Genomic DNA, 9,471 nt, shown 5'->3' with positions numbered 1-9,471 from the left:
TAAGAAAATGTAAAAATGTAATCTGAGCCTTGGTACGGTGTTCAGAAATGCCTTCTGTTAACACAGATTATAGATTTGTAGGTCGGGAGAAAAATCCTTCTCAAATGCATCAGCACGAATTACTGATAGTGAGGACTTGGGTATACTTTACCCATTTGTCGAAAGTAAAGCAAATAAAACAAAAGACTGGGAGGAAGCCAATAAATGGTAGGCATGGTATTTCTGTCAATCATGCAATAATGATTTAAATGATGCTATCAAGTATTACAGTGAAGAACTACATTTTTAGAAAGAGATCACTTGGGAAAGTCCTGCTTTTGTATCTTTACGTCAATTAATGACATTACTATTAACCAAAGTAACTCAGCGCTATGTACCAGGCACTGTAATAAATGCTTATATGTATTAGCACTTTTATCTTTCCAAGAATCTTTGAAGTAGGCACTTACTATTTTTCTAATTTTATGTAAGAGGAAACTGAGGCTTAAGGAGGTTGAGCAATGTGTCCAAAGTCACAAGCTAGTTCAGTGCAAATAGGATGTACACTCAGGTCATGTGAGTATACAAAATGATTCTCTTTACCATAGTGCTATTTTGCAGTAAGGCTACAATATGATATTCCCTAAAGACTATACTTTATTTCAACAACTTTTAGGACAGGAGGGTAACTGTAGTAATAATAACAAGAGTAACTTAGTAAGTGCTTACTATGTATCTGAGCGCTGTTGCAAACACAAAGGTGTCCATTCCTTTAATCCTCCCAGTCATCTGATGAGGTAGAAAGGATCAGTATGCCAACTCCCAGCTTAGGAAACCAAAGCACAAAGAAGTGATTGGTCCAAGGCCTAAAGCTATTTGACGCCAGAATTCAAATATAAGAAGTCTGATTCCAAATCCTTTTGTGTCTTAACCACTAATGTGAAATTGTCTCTGGGGAAAAATAGGTTAACAAGAAAAAACAGTAATAATAATTAATGCAAATTCTAAAGTATATCTTGGGATCTATACTTCTGTCCAGTCTTCACAGAAGTAATAAATACTGCAGCTTGGAGTAGTTCAAAGAGCTGCAGACTACAAGTAGAAGACAGCACATTCTGAACCTGTCTTGCTGTTTTTTAGCTCTGTAATGACCCTCTGAATCTCTTATGTTAAAAATAGCAATCAGTCAGCAATAGATGAATGGATAAAGGAGAGGTGGTATATGTATACACTGGAATACTACTGTTCAGCCATCTAAAAGAATAAAATCTTGCCATTTGAAGTGACAGATGGAGACAGCATTGTGCTAATAATAATGAATCAGAGAAAGACAAATAACAAATGACATATCTGATTCATATGTGGAATTTAAGAAACAAAATAAATGAGCAAGAGAAAAAAAAAAAGAGAGAGAGAGACAAACCAAGAAACAGACTCTTAACTATAAAGAATAAACTGTTTACCAAAGGGGAGGTGGGTAGGAGGATGGGGGAGACAGGTAAAGGGAATCAAGAGTACACTAATCATGATGAGCACTGAGTAATGTACAGAAAAGCTGAACCTCTATATTATACTCCTGAAACTAATATAATACTATATGACGACTATACTGGAATTAAAACTAAAAACTTAAAAAAAATGGCAATCACACTACCTGCCCTGACTACTTTGTAAGTTTCTTCTAAGGATCACATAAGAAAATAGATGAAAGAACTTTCTTGCCTTTGGAAAGTTTTTCTGTATAAAATCAACTTAATGACTTGGGAAAAATTCAAGTCATTCAAAATTCAATACTTATAGCTCATGTATAAGCTATAGATAAAAGGCTCAATTTTATTACCTTTTCATATGCCATGATACATTTAGCAAAGCATAACACTAATAAACTCTATGCTAAGTGCATTGTAAAATACTAAAGCTATACAAGTTATGATCATTTCAATAATTTATACCATGAATTAGGGAAATTTTCTTTGTAAATAGATTATTACTCAAGCAATTCTAAGCATACATATGATGCAACAAAAATAACCAAGAGAATAAAATAAAAGTCTTAAATTTGACAGTCTTATTGATGCTGATAACAGCTAGAGGATTGTGACCTAATATTTTAACAACCTGGTAGCCTCTAAAATTAGCTTGGTTTTAACGACATTTACAGCAGCCCCAAAATTTGCAATGTGCTATTTTAGACATTTACTGAAGTTGATTCCTAAGGTAAAATTCAATTAAATTATATAAATATCAATTGAGCACCTAACTATGTGCAAAAAAGGGCTGTGCCAGGTACTATGCAAAACAAGAATGAGAAGAATTTTAGTTCTGCTTTCAAAAGTTTACACACACCACACTCATACACAATATATATCCATAAGCTATATGCTAATTACTACTTTAGACAGTCCTAGATTTAAAATTTTTTCCACTTTGCTTTAGATTATTATATGCCTTTAGATGACATATAATGTGAATATCATGAGGGAAAAAAACTGCAGGATGAAAATATAAGGATGCTATGACTCTTGAAGTAAGCCAATTTAAAGAGTATAGTTAGGTCTCCATTCAATGTAAATACTAAAAATACACATCCTGCAACTAAATAGTTCTATGTTAGTAAACTAGCCCAATGATATTATTTTTTAAAAAATCTGTTTATCTACTTAACAATCGCTATACAACTATAACTTTATTCATATGCTAATGAAGCAACCTTGTCCTGTGGCTACAAAAACTTATGAAAATATAAAAATAATGTTAAGATTACAGACACTGAAGAATGCATCTAGATTTAAAATTTGAAATGACATAAAATACTGAACGTTACAAGTATACATCATTATATTTTTATTTTTGGAAAATGACTTATAAATAGTTCACTTGAGTACATTTCTCATGACTTGACTCACTGTACAGTTAATTAAACTGTGCCTAAAGATAATCTTTTCCTGTATGATTCATTTTCTTAAAAAGCAAAATACTTTATTTTCAATTAAAAAATTTACATGAAAGTCAAAGACAGTAATTTCACAGTAAAAATGAAAATCAACCACCATATCTTTTCTTGAGTTCTTCAATAGATTTATCCTTCAATCCTGATTTGTCTATGTGATTGAACAATACATGTGCAACTGAAAAAAGAAAAAAATGTTATTTTAATCTTCATTTTATAAAAACTAAGTGAATCGAAATTTAAAGAGAGTAATCTGACTTGTCAAATAAAACCTTCTATATTAAAAAAAAAACTTTTATATTTTAAAGCAATAACCATTAGGATTATTTATAAATTCTACTTCAGATATTTATTTATGTATTTATGTATTTATGTATTTATGTATTTATTTATTTACTTCAGATATTTAAATAGCTAATCTGAGAAAATTATACAGAAATCTAATGTTTCTTACCAAAATATTTTGTAAAAACATTTCCCCTACTTTCTCAATAACATTAATCTTGCAGATTAAACTTAATTCATTCTATACTACCTTAAACATTTTTGCCCTTTGTAACAGCTATATTTACTTAATATTTTAATTAACTGTTTTTCAAACTGAAACCATTTTATCTTAGAAGAAAATTTTGTACCCACTACTGTAAATGGAAACTTAGTAATAACATTTACAAAATCATGTTAGCTATACATTTTTATAATATCCAATAATATATATAACTATTAAAAATAAAACAAAACTTGCCTATAAAACACCTTTCCTACCACTGAATGGTCCACACTCAACACTTTGGGAAACTCTATAATTCAACATGAACACTGGCTACCGGTCGTTAATGATAAGGAAAGTAACAACAGCAAACAGCGACTGAATGCTTAGTTGCAGTTCAGGAACCATTCCAGGTGCTCCCCCTGTTTAGCTCAGCTGATAATGGTCACCCCACCAAGACAGTACTGCTGTACGCCAGTCTAAAGAACCAATTCACATTCTTTAGTACATCTGCATTATCACATGACAGTAGCAAGAAATTCACTTATTCAGTGCATTTACACAGACAGGTTGCTATGCACTAAGCACTAAGAACAAGGTACACAAAGTTCCTGCTCTCATGGAGTTTTCATTCTATTAAGGGAAAGAAAAACAATAAACAAATACATGAAATATTTGCAGCTAGTTACATATTATGAAGAAAAATAAAGAAGGGTAATAAGCCAGAGGGTGATAAAGGGAGGCAGGCAGTTATTCTGAGTAGGTCTGTGGAGGAAAAGTATCTCCAAGGTGGTAACTCTTAGGTGGAAACTGAATGAAGTGAAGAAGCAGGCAAGGGGAAGATATTCTAGGCTGAGGAAACGGCCAAATGCAAAGCACTGAAGGCCAATAAGTTTACCAGCTTGGTATACCAAAAAATATAAAGTCTGTGTGGTAGAGCAGAGTAATTGAAAAAAGGTAGTAGAAGTTGTTAAAATTGTAACAAGAGAAGCTAGTATTTTTCAGAAAACTTCAGTATTTTCAGACTGTTTCCGAGTAAAGATAAAACAGAAACATCTTTTAGTTTAAACTCTATTTTAAAAACTTATGTAAAATGACATGTCCACTTCTTTTTTTTTTTTTTTCATGTCCACTTCTCTTAAGTATAATGTAGCATATATTTTTCTTAGTAATTCAGACTCATTCACTATTGCTGCTAGAAACAAGAGAAGGAGCCGGACCCGAGTATGTTTAGTCTAGGAGACAAATGAAAATGGTGCAGTTTCTGCTATTTTTAAGACTAAAAACCTGGTACTCTTGCATTCTAATAATTTTTATTTTTCCTAAAACTAGAGTAAAGCCCAAAACTCTTAGTAATTGAAGTTCCTGCACAGTTTGATTTTACCTAAGGTTTCCCTAAACTGACACTTCACGGGAAAGACCGTGCTGCAGAAATAAACAGGGAGTATAATTCTGCAGGCTCATCACTGCCAATTCTCCCCCCGACTCTACAATCCAGCTGCACTGTACTTCTTTTAATTTTCTTCTTTTTTTTTTTTTTTAAGATTTTATTTATTTATTCATGAGAAACACAGGGGGCGGGGGGGCAGAGACACAGGCAGAGGGAGAAGCAGGCTCCATGCAGGGAGCCCAATGTGGGACTTGATCCCGGGTCTCTAGGATCAGGCCCTTGGCTGAAGGTGGTGCTAAACCACTGAGCCACCCGGGCTGCCCTTCTTTTAATTTTCTGAAGTCAATCTGCTCTTTCCTGCCTCTGAACTTCTGCATACATCATTCCCAGGGTCTAAAACTCTTCCCTACTCCTTTCATTTAGCAGGCTCCTGTACTTCTTTGAGGATTCAGCTTCAATCAAATATACACAAGGAAATGGGTTCTCAAAGAATGGGGTAAACCTCCCTGCACCCATGCCCAGTGACATGCTTCTGTGGGAGGTACCCTTCACATGTTCCACGACAGCAAGCTCTCAACCATTACACTTTAAGGCATTGTCAAGCAGTAGAGTCCAGACTATAAAGCCAGAATGTATAAGTTTAAATCCTGGGTCTGGCTTCCTACCTAGGTGACCTTGGTCAGGTTCCTTACCTCTCTGTGCCTCAGTTTCCACCTTTGTAAAAGGGAATTGATAATCACACCTTTACCTCATAATGCTGCTGTCAAGATTCAAAGATTTGATTTTATGTAACTGTAATTCAATTTAACTTAATTGTAATTTAAATTTAACTGTATCTTATACACAGTAAATATTCAGTAAATGTCCACTATCATGTGCTGAGTAAATAAAGGAACATGTCATAAAGAGATCTGGAAAAGCTTTCTTCACAGAACTTACTTTTTTTCTCAGGTTCTGACATAAACATCACTGCCATATCAAACCTTTTTAGTTCAGAAAGTTTTTGTAAGATTTCAAAGATGAGTGATGGCTCTTCTTTCCTGAAATAATCCAAATATAAAACAAATGGTTAATTAAAAGTAGCTCACACAATTCTGTTTTTCTATCATAATATTTCTAATTATACATAAATAAGTCTTCATTTATCCTTTTTCCCTGGATACTGTCTATATTTTAAGGGCTCAAATGAAGAGCTTTATCAAGTCAATTGAAGAAATTATAATATTCTTAAACATGAGGTTTATTAATTTGCTATCACATTTGTCACTTCACCTCCCTTTCTTTAAAAAAAAAAAAGTTGGAAAGTCCTTTTCCCTCCTACCTAATCATTTCCCTTTTTTTTGCTTGTACTTGTCACCTCTTCACAACTTCTGCAATGGTGAAATTTACTAGCAAGCTAATTTTGCTATACAGAAGGTAATAATAGGACATCAAGGAAAATGACTTTGCCAGATCACTAGAAATAGGGTAACATTACAACACACAGGTATAACAAAAAAAATTCCACTTACTCAATGTAAAAGTCATGCAGAATTTTAATGATTTGGTTGAATACATCTGGATCTAGATTTTTCTGAAACAACTTAGGATACATGGATGGCTCAATTTGCTTGGAAAAGACATAAAGAGAAAATTACAACATGGCAACATTCACATATCACATATTATGTATGCAACAACTGCTTAGGGGAATATAGGGAAGAGTAACTATTATGCACTAGTCCTTACTGAATAATAATGAGGTCACACTGCAATGTAACTGTGATAGAAGAACGAAAGTCAGAGGAACTCTTAAGATAATCACTCTGTTCCAGGCAGAGAAAAATCTCATGTTTCCTGAGACAGGAAACTTCAGAGAGCTCTCAAGGAGCAATAAAAATAACTAGACAGTTTAAAAACCAGAATTACATAGGATAATGCAGTTAGAAGTAATTGTGTATTTTCTATGCAATAGAAAATTATAAGGGATTATTACTATAATCACACTTGAAAAAGATAATGCTAAGATCCATTATTTGGTAAATTTCATAAGATCTGATTCTTTTTCTTGGAGCAAATAAGAGCTCATTTTCAAAAGAATGATGGTCTAAATATTGCAAGTAGTGCTTGGGGCACATGGAAGGCACTCAGTGTATTTTAATTTCTTTCCCCATCTTGAAGAATGAAGAATTAAGTTTAAGTTCGGATTTTTGAAATGAGCATTTAGTTATTTTACCACAGATTTAACATAGAACCTATTTCCAAAGGTTTCCTGGTTGCAAATATTTCAAATGGTCTGGCCAAGGTTATACATGCAGCAGGCAAGAGTTCTACAATCATATTATTCAAAAAGCAAATACAGTACTATTATCATACAGTAACAAAAGAAGTTCTTTGATCTTTTACTTAAACTAGAACTACTAGCTTCCTCTTCCTTACCTTCAAATACTGATACAGCATATCTGGAGAATTTTTCAGTTGTCTGAAATCAGATTCAAGCTGGAAGGAGTTAGCAGGAACTGGAGGAAGAGCAGCAGTGACAAACTGAGCAGGTGTTCTGTCTATGTCTACAGGAATCTTCTCACGGAAAGACTGACATACACCCTGTTTCAACTTGACTTGAGGTCTAAAATATTTCAGAGGCATCAAACAGTTTAGAAAAGAACCATAAATAGATACAGCTTACATAAGGAAACATCAATAGTGAATTTTCAATTTCTGACTTTATTAATATATTTTTGTAACTGTTTATAGTCTATATGTAGTAAATTCTTTCAGCCGGTAATAACATATTTTCGGCAAGAATAGATATGCTTTTGCCAATTTTCACATGCTGCCTATGTAATGACTATTCTCATCTGTTGGGACTAATTTAGCCTGGCCACCTTTTGAAGTATACCATTTCTACAACCTGCATTACAACGTATCACAGATACAACTCAGCCTTTCAGAAATCTGAATTATCAAAGTTTGAAGATATTCCAAGATACCAAGAGATGCTTCCTCTTTTTAAAAGGTCTGCCCATTTAGTGTTTTCCCAAATTACTAAATATCACTATCACTTTAAATAAAATCACTAAAATTCAACATTAAAAAAAAAACTTTAGTAGGATTGCTGAGTGGCAATACAAGAATGTATGAATTAAGTTTCAACATCCCCAAATAAACCTAATTAATCTAGATCTTTTATATTCTCATCATTAACCAAAAACATGACTATTTCTAAAAATTCTACACATAAAGAGTTCACAAATAATCTGAAATATTAGTGGTTAGAATAATAATGAATAAATTCTACATTTATGAAGCTTCCTTTTAAAACCTTAAAGATTTTTGCTGAATTAAAAAGTGAAATGCATATATTGCAGTTCTAGAGTAAAAATGCACAAAATCAATTTGTTCAAGATACCTTCTTACCTCCAAATTCCCCACTCTGGTATAGGAACAGTGATCATACCTTAAGCAAAACCTCTCCTCCAGGTAAGTACAAATAAAAAAGAAAATCTAGAATGTGAAGTTGAGCAGTTCAAAGAATTACGGTAACACGTACAAACCAGAAGTCTCGGTAGTAGTATCAATTTTCTAGTGAACTATTACCATTCTCGATGAGTATCAAGAATTTTCTTCTGGGGCACCTGGGTGGCACAGTCAGTTAAGCGTCCAACTCTTAGATTAGGCTCAGGTTATGATCTAAGGGTCGTGAGACTGAGCTCCACATCAGGCTCATGCTTAGTGCAAAACCTGCATAAGACCCCCTTCTCCGTCTCCTGCTGCCCCTGTCCCTCACTCTCTCTCTTTAAAATAAATCAATCTTAAAAAGAGTGTTTCTTCTACTCACGGCTGGGTTGAAGTATCACTGATTTCTTCTACTTTCAATACTTTTGCTTTGGGAATATCACTTGTGGGCAAAAGGTCATCTTGGCTCGAATTCTTCTTACTTGGAGCACCTGCATTTGCTATTCCATTTGCCAGATTAGGATTACTCTGTGGAGCAGCAGTAGTGCTTTCTGGCACATCAATAGTCTGTATCAAATTACCAGTTTCTTCAATAATAACTTTCTTGAGTGGTTTCTAAAATAATTAAAATCAATTTTTTAAATCCACATATAAAGGTTTCCTATTTTAGGGTCACAAATTAAAAGGTTGCAGTGTTCTCACAATTACCATCTGCTTCATATTTAAAGAATGTACTTAGATTTTATTTTCATAGACTAACAGTTTTAAGTAAATTCAATCTGATGGCTAGACAGACAGGAGTCACACCGAGAATACAAAGAATAAAAAAGAGGCAGCCCAGGCGGCTCAGCGGTTTAGCGCCGCCTTCAGCCCAGGGCATGATCCTGGAGACCCAGGATCGAGTTCCGCGTCGGGCTCCCTGCATGGAGCCTGCTTCTCCCTCTGCCTGTGTCTCTTCTTCTCTCTCTCTGTCTCTCTCTGTCTCTGTCTCTCATGAATAAATAAATAAAATCTTTAAAAATAATAATAAAAAAGATGCCTAGCACCTACCATATGTTAAGTCTGAATGCAAGAAAGAAGAAATGTATGTATATATAATCACAAGGCAATGGGATGCATACTATAAAAGGTGAAAGCATAACATACTAAGAGAACACAGAGGAAGGAAGACAAACACTGGCATCAGGAGAGTCTTCACAGATAAAGTACAGATGAATGGTAATGTGG

General features: G+C 33.9%; 1 protein-coding gene across 1 annotated transcript in view; it reads right to left on the bottom strand.

The window, feature by feature from the left end:
- Nucleotides 1–2,799: 2,799 nt before the first annotated feature.
- The window catches only part of RPAP3 (RNA polymerase II associated protein 3), a 40,586-nt gene continuing 33,914 nt past the window's right edge, over nucleotides 2,800–9,471 (bottom strand). Inside the window, exons 13-17 of the mRNA XM_077870328.1 lie at nucleotides 8,627–8,859; nucleotides 7,228–7,414; nucleotides 6,321–6,418; nucleotides 5,749–5,849; nucleotides 2,800–3,107 (exon numbers count right to left, since the gene is read on the bottom strand). Of these exons, the coding sequence (XP_077726454.1) occupies nucleotides 3,022–3,107; nucleotides 5,749–5,849; nucleotides 6,321–6,418; nucleotides 7,228–7,414; nucleotides 8,627–8,859 (705 nt within the window). The 3' untranslated portion in view covers nucleotides 2,800–3,021. The remainder of the gene's footprint in view (nucleotides 3,108–5,748; nucleotides 5,850–6,320; nucleotides 6,419–7,227; nucleotides 7,415–8,626; nucleotides 8,860–9,471) is intronic.

Source organism: Canis aureus, chromosome 25 (assembly GCF_053574225.1).
Source record: "Canis aureus isolate CA01 chromosome 25, VMU_Caureus_v.1.0, whole genome shotgun sequence".
Classification (NCBI taxonomy): domain Eukaryota; kingdom Metazoa; phylum Chordata; class Mammalia; order Carnivora; family Canidae; genus Canis; species Canis aureus.
The sequence above is the reverse complement of the archived record's forward strand: the minus strand, read 5'-3'. Positions and strand labels throughout refer to the sequence as shown.